Source organism: Leopardus geoffroyi, chromosome B1 (assembly GCF_018350155.1).
Source record: "Leopardus geoffroyi isolate Oge1 chromosome B1, O.geoffroyi_Oge1_pat1.0, whole genome shotgun sequence".
NCBI classification, from domain to species: Eukaryota; Metazoa; Chordata; class Mammalia; order Carnivora; family Felidae; genus Leopardus; species Leopardus geoffroyi.
Genome location: NC_059327.1, coordinates 194,592,853 through 194,618,980, shown reverse-complemented (window position 1 = coordinate 194,618,980; position 26,128 = coordinate 194,592,853). Strand labels below are relative to the sequence as shown.

The 26,128-nt window shown below is 36.6% G+C and overlaps 1 protein-coding gene across 11 annotated transcripts in view; it reads left to right on the top strand.

Annotated features, from left to right (window-relative positions):
• The window catches only part of CPEB2 (cytoplasmic polyadenylation element binding protein 2), a 72,689-nt gene that overhangs the window by 44,281 nt on the left and 2,280 nt on the right, over positions 1 to 26,128 (top strand). For 6 of the 11 annotated variants that reach the window (XM_045474527.1, XM_045474525.1, XM_045474519.1 and 3 more), the window contains 6 exons: positions 9,343 to 9,513; positions 10,718 to 10,807; positions 15,535 to 15,653; positions 15,963 to 16,077; positions 18,535 to 18,716; positions 24,356 to 26,128. The exon at positions 24,356 to 26,128 is cut by the window's right edge and continues 2,280 nt beyond it. In XM_045474527.1, the coding sequence (XP_045330483.1) occupies positions 9,343 to 9,513; positions 10,718 to 10,807; positions 15,535 to 15,653; positions 15,963 to 16,077; positions 18,535 to 18,716; positions 24,356 to 24,583 (905 nt within the window). In that variant the 3' untranslated portion in view covers positions 24,584 to 26,128. Of the gene's footprint in view, positions 1 to 9,342; positions 9,514 to 10,717; positions 10,808 to 14,343; positions 14,401 to 15,534; positions 15,654 to 15,962; positions 16,078 to 18,534; positions 18,717 to 24,355 lie in introns of all 11 variants that reach the window. The other 5 variants (XM_045474522.1, XM_045474521.1, XM_045474517.1 and 2 more) reach the window with 1 other exon arrangement.

The following is a 26,128-nucleotide window of genomic DNA, read 5'->3' as shown; positions in this document are numbered from 1 at the left end:
AAAAAGCCCTGGCAATACGGAAGCTGTATTAGACCCTTTCATTGGCAATGATTAGGCAACCTTCATTTATTCTTTTTTTTTTTTTTCATGTTTTTCATATCTCATTCACCTCTTACTACTTCTTCTGTAATTTTTACTGTAACTACTATTTTACCTTTCAGATTTTTATTGTACATTTTAGGTGACTAACTTACCATAAGGTATTTTACTTGAAGTAAGTAGGGCTTTTAAGCACATAGTTAAGAATGTCTCCAGTTTTCTATATTTTACCTTGATATGGCCTTTGGAATATTTCTGTACTTTTGCTCAAGCAAATATCTTCTACCTATAAAGCTTTTCCCCTCTTTTCTCCTTTACATTTTTGTCTCTAAAACTATCACATTCTTTGTAAATCTCTTAAAGAATTCTTAGTTAGATGCTCACTCTAATCTTGGTTGTAACTAACCTCATATTATATTAATTCTCATGTTTATAAGCGTGTATGTTATAAATGCCTATGTATATTACAGACAAATATGGATGTATATACCTCTTAAGTTAGAATCACTGAAGTAGGATTTTTGTGTAACCATTCATACTTGTTGCCTTGTAGTATCAGTCAAGAAGGTCATAACAATAGTTAGAGAATATAAATGGAGCATTTGATGTCAAGGTCAAATGATGATTTCTAAAATAGAGAAAAAAAACAAAAACAAAACCCTACCCCTTCAAACAATGTAGTCTAATTACAGTTTAAAATTCTTTTGACTATAGAGCTTGTTGATCAATATCCTTACTTTGCTGCTGGTTTTAGCAGCATGGAAATTTCACCTTTAAAATTATCTATGTAGGGCGCCTGGGTGGCTCAGTCGGTTAAGCAGCCAACTTCGGCTCAGGTCATGATCTCACAGTCCGTGAGTTCAAGCCCCGCATTGGGCTCTGTGCTGACAGCTCAGAGCCTGGAGTCTGCTTCAGATTCTGTGTCTCCCTCTCTCTCTGCGCCTCCCCTGCTCATGCTCTGTCTCTCTCTGTCTCAAAAATAAATAAAAACATTAAAAAAATTTTTTTTTTTAAATTATCTAGAGAAAAACAAAAAACACATCTAATTACTATGGTAAGAAGCTTAGGAACAACCATATCCAGTTCTTTTAAAAGAAGAAAACATTTGGGGGCGTCCGGGTGGCTCAGTCGGTTAAACGTCTGACTTCGGCTCAGGTCATGATCTCACGGTTCGTGGGTTCGAGCCCCACATCCAGCTCTGTGCTGACAGCTGGGAGCCTGGAACCTGCTTCAGATTCTCTCTCTCTTGCCCCTCCCCCACTTTCACTCTGTCATTGTCTCTCAAAAATAAATAAACATTAAATTTTTTTTCAAATAAAAGAAAGACATTTTAAAATTTCATAAGTAATTGTTTTTAGATACTTAAAAATGTCAGTCTCAAAGGGAAATTGTAAGATTTTGTAGAACAGAAATTACTGTCAGTTATTTCTTTCTTATTGGTGAATAGAGTCATTATATGAATGTACCACAATTTGTCCATTAACCTACTGATAGACATTTGAGTTGGTTTCCATTTGGACCTATTGTAAATAAAAGTACCATCAACATTTTTGTATCCTTTTTGTTTTCTCTGTGTGTGTGTGTGTGTGTGTGTGTGTGTGTGTGAGTGTGTGTGAGTGTACATGTGCACATAAGCACTCATTTCTCTTGGATATATAAGAGCAAAATTGCTGGTTTATAGAATGAATGCATATTTTAACTTTATTAGAAACTACCAAGTAGCTTGCCAGTTTTACACTCCCACAGAATATAAGACTGACTTTGTACTGTTAGCTTTTTAATTTTACCTACTCTGATACATATATGTGATGTCTCATTATGGTTCTAATCTGCATCTTCCTGATAACTAAGGGTCATATGAAGCACCTTTTCATACCTTGTAACCCATTTCATTATACTCTTTTGTCAAGTTTCAGTACAAGTCTTTTGTCAATTTTTAATTCAGTATAAGTCTTTTGTTCACTTAGAGGAGTTCTTTGTATATTTTGTCCTATTTTCTGGTAGTTGCTTGTCTTTCCACTTCACTAACACTGTCTTTTGATAACCAGAAAAATATTTAATTTTGATGGAAGTCCAGTTGTTTTCTTTTATCTTTAGTTCCTTTTAATCCTAAGAAATTACTGCCTATCCCCAAATATCGTGAAGAAATTCTAGCAACTTTGTTGTTTTATCTTTCACATTTAAGTCATTGATCTTTCTTGAATGTATTTTTGGTATGGTGTGAGAATAGGGATCAAGGTTCCTTCCCCACCCCCCACACCTGGATATCCATTGGTTCACCACCATTTTTTAAAAAAAAATTTTTAATGTTTGTTTATTTTTGAGAGAGAGAGTGTGAGCCAGGGAGGGACACAGAGAGGGGAAGGCACAGAAGCAGAAGCAGGCTCCAGGCTCCAGGCTCTAGGCTCTGAGCTGTTAGCATAGAGCCCGATGCAGGGCTCGAACTCACAAACTGTGAGATCATGACCTGAGCTAAAGTTGGATGCTTAACCAACTGAGCCACCCAGGCACCCCTCTTCACCACCATTTATTGAAAAACATCTTTCTTTCCACATTGAACTGCATGGATACTTTTGAAAACATGAAGTGACTGTAAATGTATGGGTCTGCTTCTTGACTCTGTTTTGTTCCAGTTATCTATTTGCCTATCCTAAGGGTTACATTCTTTAATTTTTTTTTTTTTTTTTTTTAACAATTAGTTTATTTTTGAGAGACAGAGCGCAAGCTGGGGAGGGAGAGAGAGAGGGAGATGCAAAATCTGAAGCAGGCTCCAGGCTCTGAGCAGCCAGATGTGGGGATCGAACCCACGAACCACGAGATCATGACCTCAGCTGAAGTCAGACGCTTAACTAAGCCACCAAAGCTTATGATTATTTTTTTATATTATTTTATACTATTATTATAATTATTAATAATCATAGCTGACCAGTAAATCTTGAAATATGGCTGTATAATTCTCTGACTTTGTTCTTTTATGTGATTTTTTTTAACTGTTTTGAATTCTTTGATTTATCATAAATTTCAGAACTTGCTTGAGAGTTTCTAGAAGACAAAATGTGCTCGGATTTTGAATGCCATTGTATGCAATCTATACATGAGATAATTTCACATCTCACATGTTGATTTCTTCTCTCTATTCATTTATTTCAGTCTTGTAGAATTTCTGAGCAAATTTTTGTTTTCAGTGTAAAGGTCTTACATATCTTTTGTTTAATTTATTCCTAGGTATTTGATGAGTTTTGATGACATAAGGAATGGCACTATTTTAAATTTTTTCCCTATTATTATTACTGTCATCTGAAAATAAATTGATTTTTGTAAGTTAATTTTGTATTTGTCCCATAGCTAATGCACTTACTTCAAGTAGTTTGGGTCTTTTGAATTTTCCATATAAAATCATGTTCGTAGCACAGACAGTTTTACTTTTTCCTTCAAGTATTAAACACTTTATTTTTTCATCTTCCTGCACTAGTTCTACTGCCAGGATAATGTTGAATATAAATAGTGAACATCCTTCCAGACCTCAGGGGAAAAGCATTAATAGTTTATCATTAAAGATGTAAACTGCAGGTTTTCAGTGCTCTTTATCAAATTGTGGAAATTCTTGCCTATTCCTAGTTTGCTGGGAGTTTTTAATCATGAGTGGCTGTTGAACTTTATCAGATGCATTTCTTACATCTGTGGAAATGATTGATATTTCTAGTTCCTTGTGTTAATATGAATTACAGTAATTGATTTTCAAATGTCAATCAGTCTTATATTCCTGAGGCGAGCTCCACTTAATCATGATGTATTTTCCATTTTTTATTTCTAGATTCAACCTGTGAATATTGTCTTTACAATTTTTGCCTCTTGTGTTCTTGATATATAGTTTTCTTGTAATTTTCTTGCCAGGTTTTTACTATCAGGGTTGCAAAACTAGGTAGGAAGTTTAGCTGTTTATGTTCATAGGCTCTGTGTTGGTTGATGTCCCCTTTTTCATACTTAGTACTGGTAACTTGAGTTTTCTAATTTTTCTTGATGAACTTGATAAACTCTGCTTAGAGGTAAATCAGTTTCATGTTTCTGAAGAGCCATTTTTGGCTTTGTTGACTTTCATGTTAGTCTATGTTCTATGTCATTGACTTTATTTTTTTATTTCCTTCATCTTTCCTTGTGTTTAATTTGCTATTCTTTTTCTATCTTTTTGTGGCAGAAACTAGGATTATTTTAAGCATTTCTTGTTTTCTAACATGCATGTAAAAGTAGTTTTCCTCTAAATATGGAAATTTTCCTCTAAATATGTAGCTTATGCTGCATCCCATAAATTTTATGCTGTGTTTTCATTATCATTCAGCTTCATTCTTTTGAAATGTAAGAACCTGAAAATATATCCTAGTTTCAGAGCAAAAAAAAAGGAGGAAGCTAATTGAATTTTGGTTGAAAACTGTTGCAAATATTTTAGTCCAAATTATTTTATAATCCAATTTTACTTCTCTCAGCACACATCCTTTTACCTTTGCTGTAATTTTCATGCACTAAATGTAGGTATGTGTCATTCTCAGAAAGCATGTTCATAGTGTACTGTATGTGAAGTAGGTCATTACTTAGAGAATTGTATTAAAGTTGTGTTTCGAGTTGAATTAAATTGGGTTATAAGGAAAGATAATTGGCAAGATAAAACATGATGTTTTGGGGGACACCTGGGTGGCTCAGTCAGTTGAACGTCCGACTTCAGCTCAGGTCATGATCTCACGGCTCATACGTTCAAGCCCTGTGTCAGGCTCTGTGCTGACAGCTCAGAGCCTGGAGCCTGCTTCAGATTCTGTGACTCTGTCTCTCTCTCTCTCCCTCCCCCACTCGTGCTCTGTCTCTCTCTCTCTCTCAAAAATAAGTAACATTAAAAATTTTTTATTTAAAAACGTGATATTTTTGTTGTTGATGTATACTCAGTTAACTCCTCTTGTAAAAGAGCGTATAATTCCATAGTTTTCATGGCCTCTATAAAGAAAATGGTCATGATTTTACAGCAATGAAGGTTCTTATTAGTATGTGTAATATGTTCTTAGCCTTTCCATTACATCCTTTGTTTAGCTGAGCTTTGGTTACTAGATTTTAGACATATAGATTATGGATGTTTGATAGTTGCTTTACTAACTATATTTTATTTATTATAGTTAAAGTGGTATTTTATAATACAGAATCATCATTAAATGCAGTTATAATATGAATATGCTTACAACATTATAGTTAACACAGAAAATTTAAATCCTTTTTGGGTCATGACTTCTCTTACGTAGTGATTTCCTTTGTCACTGTATTTAGTATTTCGATTTAGACTCTAAATATTTATGATCTGTATTTTTTCTCAAGATAAATGTTTGTTAAAAAGAGTGCGTATCATATTCATGGGACTGCTAAATTCATATGTGTGTTAGGGCACTTTAGAGTGAAATAATTTCCAATGCATTGGCATGTCTGAAATAAGAATAATTTTTCTACTAAAAACTAGTTAATATATGTGTTTTTCTACCTCATATTATTCCTTTTCAAATATAGAATTATTGAAGTCCACCTTAGAAATTGAACCAGTTACAATATTATTTATAATGGATCTTGATTTTTTTTTGTTAAAGTTATTAGATAAAACACTTTGAAGGGCTTTCTTTCTGTTGATCACACAGATTATTGACATTTGTTTTTCATTGACCCTTATTTCTAATAGCAAAGGTATTGGAGAAGTTAATTATTCACAAAGTTCACATAGGCATCTTTCAGAACATCTTATTTAAGTTGAATTTGAATCTGTGCTATAATTTCCTATTCCTGTACAAATATGATCTTTCTACCTGGTTTTGATGTTAAAAACTTCCAATTCTTATTTCCAACATCCAGCCAGCTACAGTTCACAGCACGTGAGTCCCCTTCTCATCCCATCTTTCAGTCTGTGCAGGCCATCACATTTCATATTGCCTTTGTTGATATCACTTGCACTGTTATGTGTCATATCAAGATGATGAGATAGTTACTTTTTTTAAGTGTATTTATTTTGAGAGAGAGAGAGGGAGAGAGAGAATCCCAAGCAGGCTCTGCAGTGTCAGCCCAGAGTCCAGCACAGGGTTATTAGATCTCAGGAACAGTGAGATCATGACCTGAGCTGAAATCAAGAGACAGACACTTAGCTGAATGAGCCACCCAGGATCCCTATTTAATGACGTTTTATGACTTGTATATATTAAGGTACAACGCTACAGATTCCATGCATCCATTGTTTCTTCATCCCCCCCACACCCCCCTCCAAAAAAAAAACAAACTTTCATTGCATCTTGGAAGAAAAACAGTTTGCGTTCCTTCTCTTCTTCCATCAAAAGAATCATCTCCTTTTGATGTCTTTACTTTATAAAACTCTACATGCAGTGTGACTCTCATCCAACTTCACTAAAATTGCTTCCCTTCTGAAGATCGTGCATGTCCTCAAACAGTTGTCATTTTTTCAAGTGTTTATCTTAACATCGCACATTGATACTTCATTGCTCTTTTTTTTTTTTTTTTTTTTTTTTCCTTTAAAGCTTTGTTCACATTTTTCTTTGGAACTGTTATAATAATGCTTCGGCTTCCCTCATACTTTCTTACCACCCCTTTCTCGAGCTTCTTGAATGTTCCCTCACTTTCTTGTAAGTTTCCCAAGGAACTACCCTCATCATTTGTCTCTGAAGTTGTCATCAGTGATACTACAAAGAATTTTATAACCTGTCACTTTTGTAAAGTTGACTCTCTTCTCGAAAATGTGGCTTATTTCCTTCCTCCATTCCATTTGCATCTGCCCACCTTATTTTGAATTCTGAACATCCTCTCATCATGTGAAGCTGCACTTATCGATCCTCTCTTTTTCTTCTTTCTTTCAAGGTTTTATTTAAATTCCAGATTGTTAACATACAGTGTAATATTAGTTTCAGGAGTAGAATTTAGTGACTCATCACTTACGTACAACAACCAGTTTTCATCATACCAAGTGCCCTCCTTAATGCCCATCGCCCATTTAGCTCATCGCCCTGCAACGCTCCAGTTGCGCTCCAGCAACGCTCAGTTTGTTCTCTCTAGTTAAGAATCTGTTTCTTGGTTTGCCTCTCCCTTTTTTTCCCTTTGCTCATTTGTTTTGTTTGTTAAATTTCACATATGTGTGAAATCATATGGTATTTGTCTTTCTCTGACTGATTCATTTCACTTAGCATAATACCTTCTAGCTCCATCCACATCATGGCAAATGGCAAGATTTTGTTCTTTTTTATGGCTGAGTAATATTTCCTTGTATATGTGTATCACATCTACTTTATCCGTTCATCAGTTGATGGACATTTGAGGCTCTTTCCATAATTTGGCTATTGTTGATAGTGCTGCCGTAAACATCGGGGTGCATGTGACCCTTTGAATCCATACTTTTGTATCCTTTGGGTAAATACCTCATAATTGCTGGATCGTAGGATAGTTCTATTTTTAGTTTCTTGAGGAACCTCTGCACTGTTTTCTAGAATGGCTGCACCAGCCAGCTTGCATTCCCACCAACAGTGTAAGAAGGTTCCCCTTTCTCCTCACACTCACCAACACCTATTGTTTCCTGTGTTGTTAGTTTTAGCCATTTTGACAGGTGTGAGGTGATATCTCCTTGTAGTTTTGATTTGTATTTCCCTGATGATGAGTGATGTTGAATGTCTTTTCATGTGTCTGTTAGCCATATGGATATCTTCTTTGGAAAAATGTCTATTCATGTCTTCTGAACATTTTTTAACTGGATTATTTGGTTTTTGTATGTTCAGTTTGGTAAGTTCTTTATAGATTTTGGATACTCACCCTTTGCCAAATATGTCATTTGCAAATATCTTCTCCCATTCAGTAGGCTGCCTTTTAGTTTTGTTGATTGTTTTCCTTCCATATCTACCCTTTTTTATGCCAGCTTTTGGTCTTTATTGTCTTTATATTTAGTTAATGATTCTTATTATTATAACATCTTTTAGTTCCTCCTTTCCGTTATTTTTCTCTGTTTTGTTTCTCAGATATCCACGCTTTACTATTACAGTATCTCCTCTGTCCATCCTTCCTGATCCACTCATTTCTAACCACTTTAACCACATTTGCTGTAAGTCTTCCTAAAGCACCAGAAAAGTTATCTTGCTTGAGCCCCTATATCCAGTTTTTTGTTTTAATCGCCCACTAAATAAAACATCTCCTTTAACTCGACATTCAAGGCTAAGTATTCTGGCTAGCCTCAAAACTGTTTTCTTGCCTTTACTCTCCTTATATCCAACATGTAGTAGTCAACCATGACTACTCTCTGTTTCTTAAATAAATTCACATTTTCCTCCTTTGTCCAGTGTGTCTCCTTCCACTTGGAAAATTTACTCAAAACCATGTTCTAACAAATATTTCAACTTAGAAGTATCTTACCCAATCTAATGCATGCACTCAGTAAATACCACTATCTTTCCCTTTTTACCACAGTTCCTATCCAGTTTCATTTAAGGATTTTAGAAATTATCCAGTTATTAGCCAGGTTACTCCTTCCTCCAGCAAACTTCCTCTGAAGTACTTTGTAGCTTTCTTATGACTATGTGCCATAGTTATATGTATAGATCTTATCTTTTCTAACTGTACATCCCCTGAGAGCAGGGGACTATATTTTATTAGGTCATTTAATTTTTTGATCCCCATGGAGTCTAGCATCAGGATTGCTGTGCAGTAGAGGGTTGTTCTGGATGTGCCCTATATAAAGGGTCACCTCTGAAGGGTGGGCTCAGATGAGGACCAAAGTCCTAGAGGGGATGCCTTTTTCTGTTTTGCACATGTGCAGAAACCCTGTCTACCCCCTTACATAATTGTCACATGTGTGACCAATTAACCTTATATGCAAGTCTTCCGTGTTGCCTTTGTCCTTACCGTAGTCTGCAAGTGGCTTTTTATTATGTCTTTTATCTATTTAGTCTGTGCCATTTCCCTTCTGCCACCAATTTCTCAAAGGTTTCTCCTATTACACATCCAGTTTAACCATCCCCATACCTCAGATTCTTGCTGCTTTCCATAAATAATTGAAGTGATCTAGTGTTTGCAGTATAATTGTTGTCATATGACTATGTTTATTTCTAAGTCATTCTTCAGACTGCTTCTCTTTTGAATCCAGGTAATTAAAACCTTAAACAATCTGAATTTCCCTTATTTTTTTTATGCCTATGTCACCTTCATTGTTTAAGCCTTTGAATTTGTCATTCCTATCTTTATGCTTGATTTTGTCATTTCTTTAAGATTCAAGTTATATTTGTTCTTATATTTTAGGTCGTTCTTCCCTCTTTCCAATAGATGATGGTCTGCTTGATGATGGCCATAATGATCAAGTTGGGGTTTTAAATTCTCCCACATGCTATTCTGCTCATCAAAATGGAGAACGAATAGAACGCTTCTCTCGAAAAGTTTTTGTTGGTGGTCTTCCTCCAGATATTGATGAAGGTAGGGTGATGATTTGAGTTTAAAACAAACAAACAGCTAAAATATAATGTGAATGGAGGTATACAATTTTTTCGCCTCTAGAGATTTTCATTCAGAATGGACATCCATTTCTATTTCAATATTTTATCACCTGTTGAAATGTTAAATCGGTAATTGGACAGTTTCAAGTTTTTTTCTTTATATGTTAAAATGCATATGGTTACTGTGAACATTTTTTTGTAAATAAGATGGTCATACAAAAATCTTTTCTTATAAAATTTAAATCCTGCTACATTACCATAATACAACACACACGAAATAAAGGTAACCAGCCATGAAACTCTCCCTGCAGTTCATGATAGTCAAAAGTTTAATTCCTTTAAGGATAAGTAGGCTTTTAGAAGCGGGTAAGAAAGAGGCAGTAAAACCCCAAAGGGTAATGGAAACAGCATAAACAGGAAATTCAGGTTATACAAAGGCATGTATAAACGTGTAAAAAATATTCATGTGTAATAGTAATAAAATAATTCAGGGTAAAGATTTGAAAGTACTGAAACTGTCTTAATGTTTGTAAGGTTGTGGGAAATCTGCCACTCTTAGTAACAACTAATAGGATATTGCTACACTTTGAGACATTTTTCAGTTATGATTCAAACATCCACAAACTTATTCTAAGGACTCATTAGTATAATAAGGTTTTCATGTGATGAAATAACCTAGACCATATCATTGGATTTGACCTAGGTGTATTTCAGCGAAACTACCTGACATGTGTCAGACCTTAGTATATTTTATGAGTATGATAACTTTATATGTCTTATTTGCACAGAACTTTTCCCTATAAAATTTTACTTATTAAGCAGTAACAATCTCTTTATTTAATTTGATATACTGTTGGCGTGTTTTTCAAGGCAGTAATATTTACGGTTTGGTGTACTAAAATCCATTAGTATCCATACAGTGTTATATAAAATTTTAAAACTCACACTGAATTGACTGCTCTGGCCAATGTGCTGCTTAAAATTGAATTTATTTTGACTAAAATAGCTATTTAGTTCATATATCCTTTTAGTAAGGCTATTAGACACGTTTTGAGTTTTCCTATTCTAGTATATCTTAGGCTACTTGGTACTTTTAAACATTAAATCTTTAACTTATACAAGAATTTTTTTTTAGAATGAACCATTAAAACTAATTCCTAATACATATTATTATACTTTTTTAGATGAAATAACTGCTAGCTTCAGAAGATTTGGGCCTTTGGTAGTAGATTGGCCTCATAAAGCAGAAAGCAAGTCCTATTTTCCACCAAAAGGTAAGAGTTTTTATTGTTGATATTTTCTAGGGAATCAGTTTATGAGAGCAAATAAGATACTGTCAATTACTTTGTGTTTTCTTTTAGAATTGCATATCATCACACCTTTATATAAAACTAATAGAGTAATTTGTGAAGGCTGGTAATGTGTCCAAGTGAGGAAGAATGGTCCTTGTGACTCCTCATTTCCTTTAAGGCAATCAGGAATCATAAGACATTTGTGCTATTATAAAAGATATGATGATTTGACAATGATTTCAGACTCAAACCAGCATTGAGTAATTTCTCCATCTGAAGCATCCTTCTAAGTAACTTGGGTACAGACATATAAAAAAGTGTCCCTCTACACAGTGAAATTGAGATCTGTGTGACGTGAGAAAAAATGTGTATAAACACATGAGTAGTATAAATATTGCAACATTTACTCTGGTGTTCCAAATAATAGCAGATAACAACAGAACGATACTTAACTCTGTGGGTGAATTTAATAAGAGGAGAAAGTGTCTGGTCCAAAAACCCCATTATATGAAGAGAATACCTAGTTGTGTTAGTGACTTACTGCTAGGATACTACTGCGACCCGTCAGCATAGCACAAGAGTCACAAATTACACTATCATTCATGAGCGAAGCAAAGCCACTGTCAGGGGAGAGAGGAAGTATCTCCCTGCCCATGATGAGCAGGGAGGTGAGGGGAGAGAATTTAACATGAATACAGTCAGGTTGTTGATGGCAGATTCTCTGAAGTGAATAAAATGAAAGGGGGAGGTTGAGAAACTGAGATTTTTCTTTGAACATCGTTGAAATATAATTTAGAAGGAAAAAAAAAACACTCACTCAGGACTGAATGAATTTTCAAGCCTGGAAAGAGACTCCAGTAAACCTGCTAAATGGTCTGGTTTTGGGTCTGAGAAAGGAAACAAGTTAGAATAGTTACTGGCATACAAAAACTAGTTAAAGATTTCTGAATGAATTATATGGGCCATCTCCACTTTTTGTCACTGAGAATTCTAGAACCTCCATTACTAGTTCATGTAGATTTTTAGAGAAATGAAATCATTCATTCATGTGATTCTTGTTTTACACCTTAAGATCTTAAGGAATCAAGAGTATCTTTTGAGCAGGATTCTGAGTCCCAGGCCTCTATAAAAATCTGATTAAAGCTATGTACTTTTTTCCATGTAACCCTAAAGTTTCACCCAATTGTGGAGTTTACTGGACTTGGAGGCCCTGGTACTTGGTTTAGAGAGAAAATTCGCTCCATATAGATGTAGACGTTCATTTGTTAGCTGAGTTTTAATCTATTGTTGTCCATTGTTTTACTCCCTTGTCCTTTTATAAAGCTTATTGAGTGTTCAGTAAAAATGCCAGTTAGTTTCTGATGTTCCTGCTCAAGTTACCACTACGGTGGCCTACTTCAGGAATGTGACTAGTCTGTCCATACCTCTGGCTGTCTCCAGTTTTTCTCCCACACTACAGCTAGAGTAATCTCTCTGAAAATTCACCTGATAGTGCTATTCCCCTGACCCTCTACTTAAAACCCTTCAGTGGTTTCTTTTATTGTTAGAATAAAGGCAAAAATGCGTTTGCCCTGCCCAGCCTCCCTATCTCTCTGGTTTTTTCTACCGCTGTTGCTTCTGGCTGCCTTCCGGTTCCAAAAACTGGCCTTGTTCTTTCCTACCTCAGGGCCCTTACGTATGGTGTTGTCTCTCCCCGAAGGTTCTTCTCATGGGTCTTTGTCTACATACCCCCTGCTTATTTCAGTTTAAATATTTGTTGCTCACAGGAAACTTTCAGGACCGACCTAACGGTTCACATCCTCCTGTTTCAGGTTCTCCTAGCACTGTTCAGCCCTTTCATAGCACTGGTCACAACTGCAATGTTAGATCTTTATAATTCTACAAATCTGTGACAATTTTATTAATATCCAGTTCTTGCCTTAGTCTATAGGACTATGCCTTTACTCATCTTTCTATTCTTGGTAATTCACAGAATGATAATTGACTAACAAATGATATAAACAACAATAAATACCATAGAATAGAGAGATTCCTTTGACCTGAAATAGGTAGTTAAGACGTCACTGAGAAGTTTTGAACAAAATCTAAAGGGTACTGTGCAATTTAGATAGACATCAAGAAGTTGAACAGAGTTCCAGGAAAGAATTGAAATATAGTTTTAGAAAGGAAGGAGAATTGGTTTGTGTGGAGACAGGTGTCCATTTTTTGCCTGAGTTTTTTTCATATAATAGGATGGTGGACTCGAAGCCTGGAAAGATGCGTTGGCACAAATTTAATCAAACACAATGGTTGCTGTCTTTGTTGCTCTTGTTGTCATTGTCATTGTGGTTTTTGTGGTGATGGTTAGTTTATTTTCTGAAACTGGAAAGCAAACAACACAAAACTCACAAAAGTAGCACTGGCAAATCATAGTTTTTTTGGTACAACTATAGTTAATTGTCATCGCCAAAGGCCAGTGTTCCCAAGCCTTGTTCTCTCAAGCAGTGTGGTCATTGTTGTAATTCATTTTCCGTGGTTTGGAAAACACTGGTATGAAAGCACCCAGTTAGTGAAGCTGCCTTGTGATTAAGGCAGTGCCACGAGCCCTTGGATACCGAGCCACACATGTACATGTGTTTTCTTTACAGTGAATGAGGCTCACCCTATGTGGGTATCAATTCGCTGTATAATATGTGTTTGGTAAGAGTATTTTAATACTAAATGGCTTGCCTTAGCTAGATCATAATTTACCTGCCACGCTGCCTAATTAGTTTTGTGATACAAAACATTTCGTCCCTAGTAATCACACAAATAATTAAGCAATATTAAGAACACTGAATATAAAGTATTACTTTAAAACCAAGTAAAATGAAAATATTAGTATCAAAAATTAGTATCACAAATCTTAACGTTAAAAATACTAAATTTAAGGGGCGCCTGGGTGGCGCAGTCGGTTAGGCGTCCGACTTCAGCCAGGTCACAATCTCACGGTCCGTGAGTTCGAGCCCCGCATCAGGCTCTGGGCTGATGGCTCAGAGCCTGGAGCCTGTTTCCGATTCTGTGTCTCCCTCTCTCTCTGCCCCTCCCCCGTTCATGCTCTGTCTCTCTCTGTCCCAAAAATAAATAAACGTTGAGAAATACTAAATTTAAAATATGATTTTGGTAAATTGGTCGTATAACCTATCAGTTATTACAGAAGTTATAACTCTCAAATCCTTAGCTTGTATCAAAATTAAAGCCTTCACCAGTATGCGTTTTTTATTTTTTTAGGCATATTTAAATTATTTCTAGCAATTGAAAAGGTCTAAGATGTGTTTTTTAATCTTGTATAATCATACCTTTGGAAGTTTCTATTTGCATAGGTTAGTTTGATGGCTTTATTTATGCAATCAGGTATTATAATTTTATTAAAATAAAGCACTTTTGTGTCACAATCGACCTTTGTGGCAATTACAGCCATTGTTAGCAATAAAGCTGTGTGTTTAGATTTCAACATAAAACATGACCTCACACTTACCATTCATTGCATGATGGAACAGATGTGCATGGCCTGCTCGATGACTTCTTCATAATGGAACCAGATTACAGTTCTCCAGGTTTGTTTGCATAGAAATCTTGCCAAGGCAAAGGGGTATTTTTTGGTCATTTAGTTCTCAGCTTCTAGGAATAATCGTGTAATGGTGAACTTGCAGTGTAAACTTTGGTACCTTCTTTTTATAATGAAGTCTATTCTGCTTAAAGATTGACCACTGGTTATCACAAAGAGAGGAGGAAGGGCATATTTCCCAAAGGTACAGAAACTAAGCAAGAGCTTGGATCCAAAGTCCAAACATAGTCTCCAGACTATGTGAAAGGAGTGTTCCGCTGCTTATCCAACTTGAGGCTTGATTTGAAAGTTCTAACCCACGCTGAAGGAACCCGTTTCATTCCAACCTCCTTAAGGTAGTTTTCTTAGTATCATTTTGAAGTTGTCTTGCTGTGGACTTTTCTTCTCCTCATGGAAATTCTTGGGCCTTTCCAAGTATGCTCTAGTCCCAAGTATGCGCCAGAACATGTCTTACCTTGAGGGCATTTATAGGAATCTTCAGCTTCTAACGTTAGTGTGTTAATCTTGCCAAGTTCTTTTCTTTTTTAATTTTTTAATGTTTTATTTATTTTTGAGAGAGAGACCGATCATAAGTGGGGGATGGGCAGAGAGAGAGGGAGACACAAAATCCAAAGCAGGCTCCAGGCTCTGAGCTGTCGGCACAGAGCCTGACTTGGGCCTTGAACCCACAAACTGTGAGATCATGACCTGAGCCAATGTTGGACACTTAAGTGACTGAGCCACCCAGGCCCCCCAACCTTGCCAAGTTCTTTAAGTATCATGGGAGATCTTAGGGGCTGTCCCGGGTTTAAAATTACTCCACCATCTACTTGCTTATGTGACTGACTTTGGGCAAGTAATTTAGACTTGTTATGAGAATTATATGACATAATTTATGTAAAGCTCTTAGCACAATATTGAATAGCACATACTCTATAGAAGATAGCTAATTAATGAGTATCTGTTTTGTGTGTATTCCATAGGATGATAATCATGTTCTCCTTTGGAAAGTGTAATGGTTCTAGTTCTATTTGACAGTTAACTTTTTTCTTTTCTAATAGCATGTATTTTCTAAACAGTACTGAAGTTTGGGGTGAAATCAGTTACCTTCACATAATTGCCTTATTTTTAATGGTTATTACAGGCTATGCATTCCTTCTCTTTCAAGAAGAGAGCTCAGTTCAGGCACTAATTGATGCTTGTATTGAAGAGGATGGAAAACTCTATCTCTGTGTTTCCAGCCCCACCATCAAGGACAAACCAGTAAGTAAATACTACTTGAACTTTAGGCTACAAATGCAAGTTTACCAAAAACTGTTCTGAGACCATTGTTAGTGATAGAAAAAATTAAAAAAGAAAAAAAGAAATTAAAAAGAAAGTTAAACTGCCATATTAAGAGTTCAGTTTTTAAAAATTTGGATAATTTTCAGTATCTAGGTTAAAAAAATAATTTGTTTTGAAATCCAACTATCCAAACTTTTGAAAACTGAAAGGACCACTGTTAATTGGCACAAAGCAGCATAAGCTATCAAGGGAATAAGACCCATTGCAGTAATGTAATTTTCTTCATAGGTTCAGATCCGCCCTTGGAATTTAAGTGACAGTGATTTTGTGATGGATGGTTCTCAGCCTTTGGATCCTCGAAAAACAATTTTTGTTGGAGGTGTTCCTAGGCCATTAAGGGCTGGTAAGTAGAATGTTAACAAATGTGGCTTCTTTAAAAAAAAAAAAATTAAATATTAATTCAGTAAACATCTGGGAGCTGTTATGTGCCTGTGCCTATTGGGTGGGCAGGGGCAGATTCCTCATGTTCCAGTAGTTGTTCACTACAGAATCCTGAGAAGCATTCTTGAAACCATCGAGTCACTGGAGAAGTGGACATTCATCTATCAATATTATAATAGTTAACTCCAAGCAGACTCTGTAAGCAGAATCCAAATACTTCTGACTTCTTAAGTATAATTCTCTAAGATAGAAGGATTTGGGCTGTATTTGTTTTATGTGGGTTGATTCAGATATCTGAAGAAGAAATACGGGATTTTTTTTAAATAGTGCTTTGATAAGTAATAAATTTCTGCTCATCAATAACCAGGAACCATTTACCAGACGATGCCATATAGGAACATAATTTATAGACCTAAATACCCACTGTGCAAGCATGTTCTGTGATTCCGTGTGCCTGTGAGTGTGTCAGTGCCTTCCACCACTGGAAAACATCCTCTTCCAGTATAGGAGATGCATGTTAAAAGAACCATTCATACATGTAAATACTTCTAGAACATAACTGCTACAAAGAAAGACCACAGAGAATAAAAGAGCATATAGCCCAGGAATGTGGTGCCATCTGATCTTTAAGACACACTTGAATTTTAGCTGACCTACAAGAACAGAAGGAGAAGAGTTGGGGTGGCAGAAGGGTTTTGAGAACTGTGTTTCACACAAAGGGAACAGCATGTTCAAAGATTGTTAGTGGAGGGAAGCAGAATGTGTTAGAGGAACTGAAAGAAGGCCAGAGTGGGTGACTAGGGGTATAAGGAGGGAGCGGAAAGGCACAAAAAGGCATTGAAAATGTGAATGAGAGTCAGGTCATATAAGTTTAATAAGCTGATTAGGCATTTACCCTCAAAGCCAAGGGAAAACAGTGAAGAGTTTTAGATAAGTGTAGCTAACCACACATTTAGGGGGCAGCTGAGTTGGGAGTAGATACAGGTAGACCATGTTAGGAGCCTATCTTTGCGGGACAGGAGACAGATAATGGGAGCTTGGATTGGAGGTGGCAGTGGTGAGAGAGCAGAATGAATGCATGTTCCTGTTCATTTGTGAGGTAAACACAAAGACTGACTTTCAGCTTTCAGTCTTCAGCTACTACATAGATAGTGAGATAAAGGACCCTAAGAAGGAAGATTATGGTCTTGGTTTTGAAGGCAAGTTTCTGGTACCCTGTAGAGCTAAGTAGAAATTTCAGTTCAGCCATTTGTATCTGGTATCTTCTTTAAAAGAATCCCTCTTGCGCTACTGTTTTGAAAATAAATTTTGAGGGGCCCTGCTGCTGTTTTGACTGTAAATCAAAAGCAAAGAGATAAGGCTATTGCCACAATCCAGAGGAAAAATAATAATAGCTTGGAACAGGATGGGAGATTGGATTTTAGATATGTCTTGAAAATCAGGTTCATAGGATTGCATGTACAGTGGGGGGAAAAAGAAAATATGATGAAACCAAGGCTCTTGGCAGCTTCATCTTTCATATTAGTTACCAACTGAGTCAGCAAAACCTCATTAGAGCAGATTTAATGGGACGATGGAATATTAGGAGTGCCATTTTGAACATACTATGTGATAAGGTCTGTTAAATGTCAATATGCAATGTCCATCATTGCATAGATGAGTTTGGAGTCCAGAGAAGAGGCCTGGGCTGGAGACAGGAATTTAGGAGCTGGAAACAATTAGATGGTATTTAAAGCCATGACATGGGATGAAGCCACCAAAGCCACAAGTGTAGAGAGGAACCCACACACTGGAACTTATGGTACTCTGACATTGAAAAGTCAAGGAGTGGAGGAAGAACCAGCAAGAAAGACTAAGAAGGAATTACAGTGAGGTCATAGGAAAATTAGTGGAATAATGTGTCTTGGAAGCCAGATGGAGAAAGTATTTCAAGGAAAAGGAAGAGATTAACTAGGTTCAGTGCTGCTGATTGACCATTGTGTTCGGCAATGGCATGAGAAATTAAAATGGAGTCATAGGGTGAAAGTCAAGCTATAAAGGGTTGAACGAGGAATGGGAAGACAAGGATTGGGTAGTATAAGAAAAAAAAATTAGTAATTTGGCTATAACGGGGAACATAGAAATTAAGCAGTCACTGAGAGGGAGAAAAATAGAGTTAAGAGATTTTTTTTTTTTTTTTTTTTTTTTAAGATGGGGAATAAGCCAGTATAGATGAAAAACTGGTGATACACTAAGGAGAGAAGAGAATTGCCAGGTGACTCTGTAGTGATAGCAGGTTGGGTCCAGTATGCAGGTGAAAGGATTGGATTTAGAAAACAGCATGAAACTATCCTGTTGACTTTTCCTTTTTAAGAAAGACTTAAATATTTTTGATACTGTGTTGTCTCATCTTTGATGGGAACTTCTTTTTCTTTTCAAGTGGAACTTGCTATGATCATGGACCGGCTGTATGGTGGAGTTTGTTATGCAGGAATCGATACAGATCCTGAGCTAAAATACCCAAAAGGTGCTGGTCGAGTTGCTTTCTCCAATCAGCAGAGCTATATTGCTGCCATCAGTGCTCGGTTCGTTCAGCTTCAGCATGGGGATATTGATAAACGCGTAAGTTACCTATTGGGAAATCATTTGACAACATCCTCTAATGTGCTGAGTCAGTAATACAATTCAAACACTTTATTTTTTTATACTTTTTTTTTTTTTTTTTTTTTTTTTTAACTCTTAGAGTTAAAAGAGTATTATATCAAAATATCCCTGCAGTGCCTGGGTGGCTCAGTCAGTTAAGCGTCTGACTTCGGCTCAGGTCATGATCTCACAGTTCAGGGGTTTGAGCCTGCATCAGGCTCTGTGCTTACAGCCTGGAGCCTGCTTCGGATTCTGTCTCCCTCTCTCTCTTTGCCCCTTCCCTGGTCATGCTCTGTCTCTCTCTTTTTCTCTCTGTCTCTGTCTCTCTCTCTCTCTCAAAAATAAACATTAAAAATTTTTTTTAATATATCCCTGAAATGTAAAATTATTGAACATACTTTGAACTTCAGATACAATATTCGAAATATAAATGTCATTGTAAAAGCATGTCAAGTTTTGTTGTTGTTTTTGTTTTTGTTTTTTGTTTTTTATCCACCAGTGAAGTCTTAATATCCTTCTTACCATGGAGGCAGAGCTTGTTTTAAGAGCTTGTACCCTGAAGCCAGACTGCCCGGGTTCCGGTTTCTACCGTGTGCTCTGTAATCCTCAAGAAATTAACCCTCAGTGTGCCTTCTTTCCCTCACTTATCAGATAGAAAGCACTATTGGTATCATCGTATCTCTTTCACAGTTATTTTGAGGATTAAGTGAGTTCACAGAGGCAGGAGCACTTAGAGTTTGGCACTGAGTGTTATTTAAGTGTTTTTATTTTTTATTTATCATAAAATTTAAAATAAAAATACACTCTGTGTATTTCCCTTAATATACACAATAATAAACCTACAAATAAACTAAACCTACAAAATAATTATCCCAGGGGCGCCCAGGTGTCTCAGTCCTAATAAGCGTCTGACTCCTGATTTCACCTCAGGTCTTGATTTCACGGTTCATTGGTTCTAGCTGAGTTCTTCGCTGACAGTGCAGAGCCTGCTTGGGATATTCTCTCTCTCTCTCTCTCTCTCTCTCTCTCTCTCTCTCTCTCAAAATAAATAAACTTTAAAAAGCTTCTCCTAAACTTTAAAACATTCACTCTTTAATAGCATTGTTTAGGTCATCATAATAAGAACTTTATAGGAGGTCCTATGAATGTTAACTAACAGCCAGCCCATTGAATAATTGCTAAGTGATAGCACTGATTACCATCCAAAATAGGGGAAAGGAGTGACTGAAACTCAATTGTTCAGTTACAAATGTGTTTCATACTAAAATCTATTCATAGTTCCTATATATAGCTAAGCGGTATTCCTAAACAATCATGGTTGCTTTGTAGTACAGATGAGGTACACTAAGAATATGAGATAAATTAACTTTTATGTCCAAAGTAGTAGATATAACTTGAGTGCATATTTATTATCCCAGTGTAACAGTGTCTTGAAGTTTCTTCTCCAAAGCTGTCTGTATATAAAAAGACTATTTTGGAGGCAGGGGAGCTGGTTAAGGAATATGGATTGACTAGACCATGGACTCTAAAGGTAGTCATCAATTTAATTACCAATTACCAATTTCTAAATTACCATTTAGAAGAAAAAAAAAAAAAGTACAGCATAGTTTCAGTTCATACATGCAGAGGTTTTTGGTTTGGTTTGTTTTTTTGCACTGTTACTTAAAATGTTGCAAAAAAATAAATAAGTGGAGGGTCTCTGTTTTAATTCCAACATGCACAAAAATTGGTTGAACTGGAGTCCCTCTAACCCAGTGGTTTTCACCCTCAGCTGCACGTTAAAGTCCCCTGGGAATTTAGAAAAATCTTGGCATCTGGGTCCTCCCTCCACCCCAATTCTGTTGTAATTGGTGGGGGCAGCAGGAATTTATAAAGCTACCAAGTGATTCCAGTGTGCATCGGTGCTTGAGACCACCTATCTAGTCTAACTTTGACTTTTGCGGAGAAGCGGGCCTATTGACTGAGGAAGTTACTTACATTGTATGTAATTGTAGTTACTTAACATGCAGAAGCACAGGGAAAATTGGTGGAGGGTCAAACCTCATCTTTCTTTGTTTCCAAAATGATAGTGAAGGATCAATTATTTGGGGAAGAGTATTGATTTTTAAAGAGCAACTGAAAACACATACATGCCATCTTAAAAAGGATGAAATGTCTATTTTTTAAGGTATGTGTTACTAAAGTATATTTTGAATTCTTTTTGAAAGAATTTGAGGGGTGCGTGGCTGACTCAGTAAGTAGAGCATGCGACTCTTAATCTCAGGTTGTGAGAACTCAACATTGGGTGTAGAGAGTATTTAAAAAATTAAATCTTTAAAAAAAAAAAAAGGGGCGCCTGGGTGGCGCAGTCGGTTAAGCGTCCGACTTCAGCCAGGTCACGATCTCGCGGTCCGTGAGTTCGAGCCCCGTGTCGGGCTCTGGGCTGATGGCTCAGAGCCTGGAGCCTGTTTCCGATTCTGTGTCTCCCTCTCTCTCTGCCCCTCCCCCGTTCATGCTCTGTCTCTCTCTGTCCCCAAAATAAATAAACGTTGAAAAAAAAAAAAAATTAAAAAAAAAAAAAAGAATTTGAGCCTTAAGACTTTTATAAGTCACCTGTATTATTTATAAAAAAAATATATTAAACCATTAACCTTTATGCCTTTCATGTCTCTACTATGAATATAGTTATGAAACCATAAAAACAGATTAATTTTACATTTATAACTGATAACCCAAAGATTTGGAGAAGATTAAAATTGTTTATTCAGAAAATGAAAGTTTATTCAGGCTACTTTTTTGGCTTAGGAGCACATCGGGGTTTAATGCCTATCTCCTCAATTGCTAGGAAACACAGTCACCACAAAGGTGTAATTCATTATAATTTTTGTATATTACTCCATGAGTAATATCATTCACTGTGCCTTCTGGTACTTACTGAAGGGAGTTGTATTATGCCTCAAGGTGGATAACTAAATATTATTTCATTAGTTATGACAAAGTATTACAGATAGGTTCTTCTGAAGTAAAATAAGGAAAAGCATCATAATAGAAAATAAAAATAGGTACAGAACTGATGAAACTCAGACTCCTTCTCACATATGCCAGAGATTAATTTTTAGAGATTATTAGTCAAAAATAAGGTTTGATTATACTCCAAAATCATAAATTTGAAATCAAATTTTCTATTTTTGAAGTCTGTGATTTTGAAAGTGAGTAGATTGGCTTCATGAAATAATATCTAGAATTTTAAAACATAAATAACTGAAATCATTGCATTTTCATATTTTATTCAGCAGTTTTACATTAAGTAACTCCTGAGCACCAGGCATTTTATGAGGTATTATGGAAATGAAGTAAACCACACAGATACTCTGTCTTTAATTAGCTTAAAATCTTATGGTAAAAGCAAGAGATAATATCATGAGAAAGAAACTTAGCACACATAAGTGTACCACATTTACTCAAATATAGTTTCTACTTTGTGCTAGAGATTCTGCTAGGTTCTGGGAACTAAGAAGTGAGCAGATGCTTTCCCTGTGCCCATTTTGTTTATCATCTAGTAAAATGAAATCCAGTAAGTCTCTTGCTACTTTGAGATATTCTTTGATAATTTAATTATAGTTATAATATTATATCGTATAATAATAGTGTTATAACTATATACACATAAAAATATTATAATGATGATAATGAATCAAAAATGGCAGCCTGGCAATCAAGATAGAATTCATAAAGGAAACAAGTTGAAACATAAAGATTGAGCATAAAAATTTTTAAATTAGTGTCAAAGATCTTTTTAAAAACCAAAGGCCAATGGAAAAAAGGTTTAAAATCTTTAACTGGCAATGAGTAATTACTAAAAAAAAAAAAAAAAAAAACCCTCCAGCAGGAAGATATGCAAAAGATACAGACAGTGCAGAAAAGCAAAATGTTCAATGTACATAAAATATGTTTATCCAGCCCTACTCCATGAAATGCAGATATAAACAACTTAATTCCATTACCTTTCTTTCAGATGTTTTACAGTTCTTGTCATCAACTTTTAGATTTTTTTCCTGTTTGTTGTTGCTGTTGTTACAAATAATGCTTCAGAAAATACCCTTATAGGGGTATCTGGGTGGCTCAGTCGGTTAAGCGTCCGACTCTTGGTTCAGCTCAGGTCATGATCTCAGTTCATGGGACTGAGCCCCACATTGGACTCTGCACTGACAACACAGAGCCTGCTTGGGATTCTCTCTCTGTTTCTCTGCCCCTCCCCCATTCACACGTGTGTGTGCACACACAGTCCCTATCTCAAACATTTTTTTAAAAAGAAGATACTAGGGGCGCCTCGGTGGCTCAGTCGGTTAAGTGTCCGACTTCGGCTCAGGTCATAAGCCGGTTCATGAGTTCGAGCCTCACGTCCAGCTCTGTAATGACAGCTCAGAGCCTGGAACCTGCTTCCAATTCTGTGTCTCCCTCTCTCTCTGCCCCTCCCCTGCTTGCACTCTGTCTCTCACTCAAGAATTAATAAACATTGAAAAAAATTGTTTTACATAAAGAAAATATGCTTACATATTCATTTTCTGCATACATGCAAGTATTCATACGTTCAGAATAGAAATTGTTGGGTTGTTATTTTATACCTTGGGCAAGCACTACTTTACCTCTAACCAAGCCACTTAAACACTCAGTTTTCCCCTCCCGTCCCCAGAAAAGGCTGAGGTCTAAGGCTGCCGGGCACCGTCCAGATGAAGACGGTAGCCCTCCACTGGGAAGGTTATTCTAGCAGGCAGCACTGGCGTACAGGGTCTGCTGCGTGCCAGGCTCTGTCCTGAATGCTTTTTTACCTGCATAATCTAATCCTCACAACTCTGCGAAGCAGGTTCTAGTATTCTCACTTGACAGACCTGGAAACTGAGCTTTAAGAGACATAGCGCCCCGAGCTGAGTAGAGTCTGAGGTCGTCTCCTGAGTCAGGCCTTCTCAGTGGGCCTTTGATTTTATATCTTAGAAACTCACTGACGTCTAGACACGCCCGTAACGAGATTATCCACAGTTCTGGTCTGCGTGTGTGCCAAGGAGGCACCAGCAGGGTACAGACGGAAGTGCTGCGCTGCCCGGTGGCCGTGGGGTTGGGCCGGCTCTCGGGTGGTATCGGAATGAAGGGGAAGGTGCGAAAACCACTCGTCTCCATGCCCTTCTCTTTCTCACAGTCACCGCCCCCACCAAAATATTAACACACTTTTAAAGATGGCACTTCACCAAAGGTGAGGGTAGAATGTTAGATTTACAGGATTAGCTGTCTTTGAAAAACATAGTAAACACCACTCAGTCAGTTTATAGTCCTCTGAAGAAAACATCAAAATAAAATAAAGTTACCCAAACTAAAACCAAGTGCTCGTTTAATCACGTGGTCATTTATGAACATGAAACGTCTTGTAAAAAGATGATTAGTGCAAGAACAGAGTGACCGCACTGTTGTTGGTTTTGTTTCGCTTTGTATTTACCTACTACATGGGAAAGCGCTTTCCCTGGGAAGCTGCCTACTTCCTCGAGGTTAAATGCGGGTCCTGTTCTTGAGAACACTGAACATTTTAAATTCGCTAAAGCGGTTTCTGAAGCAGCCTTCGTGAGACCTCTTTTGCCCTCTCGTTCCAGGTGGAGGTGAAGCCATATGTGCTAGATGACCAGATGTGTGATGAATGCCAGGGCGCGCGCTGCGGTGGAAAATTTGCTCCCTTTTTCTGTGCCAATGTCACTTGCCTGCAGTATTACTGTGAGTTTTGTTGGGCAAATATCCACTCTCGCGCAGGACGTGAGTTCCATAAGCCATTGGTAAAGGAAGGTGCTGATCGCCCACGTCAGATCCACTTCCGCTGGAACTGAGACTAGCACACCGGCCTCCGTGTGACACGGAAAGAAAGGGTGCATGTGGCTTACTGTGTCTGAAGACGCGACACGCGGAAGAAATAAGTGCATTCTTCTGCTTTCCCCCCAGCTACCAGTACATGCATCTTTATCAGCAGCCAAAACACTACAAGCCTCTTGTTTTTCACCAAAACCCTACATCTCAGGCTTACTAATTTTTGTGATATTTTCATGTTAAAATAAAATGTTTTTTTGTATTTTCTCCAAGTTATTTTTATATGTAAAGTTAAAATTAGATATGAGAATGTTTTGCGTAGGGGCAAACAGTCTGCTGCTATATAGTGGGTGAAGCGTGCACTTATTTCTAAACGTGGGTTTTTAACTTCAAGATCTGCCCCAGTAATTTACCAAAGGTAGCAAAATAATAGTGGAGATGGAATATGTCTGCTACAAATGCTTATTTTTATTGTTGCTATTTTCAGTGTATACATAAACTAAAAATTAGGGTTGGTTTTTTTGCTCTCCATTTTGACTTGCAAGAAATAATACCTCAAGATAATCTGATTTATTAGCTATTTTTAAACATTTTTAATCACAAGCTGTATTAGCTTTGCTGCTATATAGGTGTTATGTGTAAATGCCACCTATTAATACGGGATTGAAAACGTTAGAGACACTGCATTGCAGATAAAATGCAGGCAGCACAATATGGCCTAAACTGCCATAGTTTTAGAATGTGAAAAAAAAAAAAATGCATGTTTACTTACCTGTATACACCTTATGCATGCACTAGAGTTATTAACTAACGAGAGGTGAGGTATTGCAAATGTTCAAAAAAGCTCTCTTGAATCTAGGTAGCATGAACAAATTATAAAATTTGTTTAAAAAAAGCAAACTTGCATGCATTATTGTGACTTCAAGTTAAAAAAATTGTCCTACATGTGTACAATATGCAAATTAGTTTTAGATTAGAGAGTGCAGCCATTTTGTGATCTGGTCGGTAGTGGAATTCGATTTTATGCAGACTGGATGTAATATTTGTAATCCCTGTGCAATTTTGTGATGTGCGGTTCTAATTCATGTGCAGTGATAATAGTATAGGTAAAAGATTGAGAGAAGAAAAATACTAGAATTTTAAAGAAGGTTGATTTTAGCCCCTTTGATAGTTCATGGTTAAGACATCCTTTATAAACCAAAGATGGCCAGCACACTGCTAACCAGTCACCAAATGTAAGACCCACAGGAAGCCCATATTAAACAAATGAACTTTATAGAAGAGTGCAAAACTTTAGTAAACCTAAGTAAAGTCAAAATGGAGATGGGGAAATATACAGATGGCTAGTTGCATAAAATTTAATTTTACCTTAAAGACAATGGTGAAATCTGGCTTAAACTTGCTTACACGTTTGACCTATGTATATTGGGGTCTTCTGTCTAAACTGGGGTCACTGTTGCATGGAACATTGTTGTTCTTAATGGTTAAGAATTGCTTTTTTTTAGATTTTGATGAAGGAATTTTGGTAATGACTTTGCTTGCAGTTTTGTTTTGTTTTGTTTTGTTTT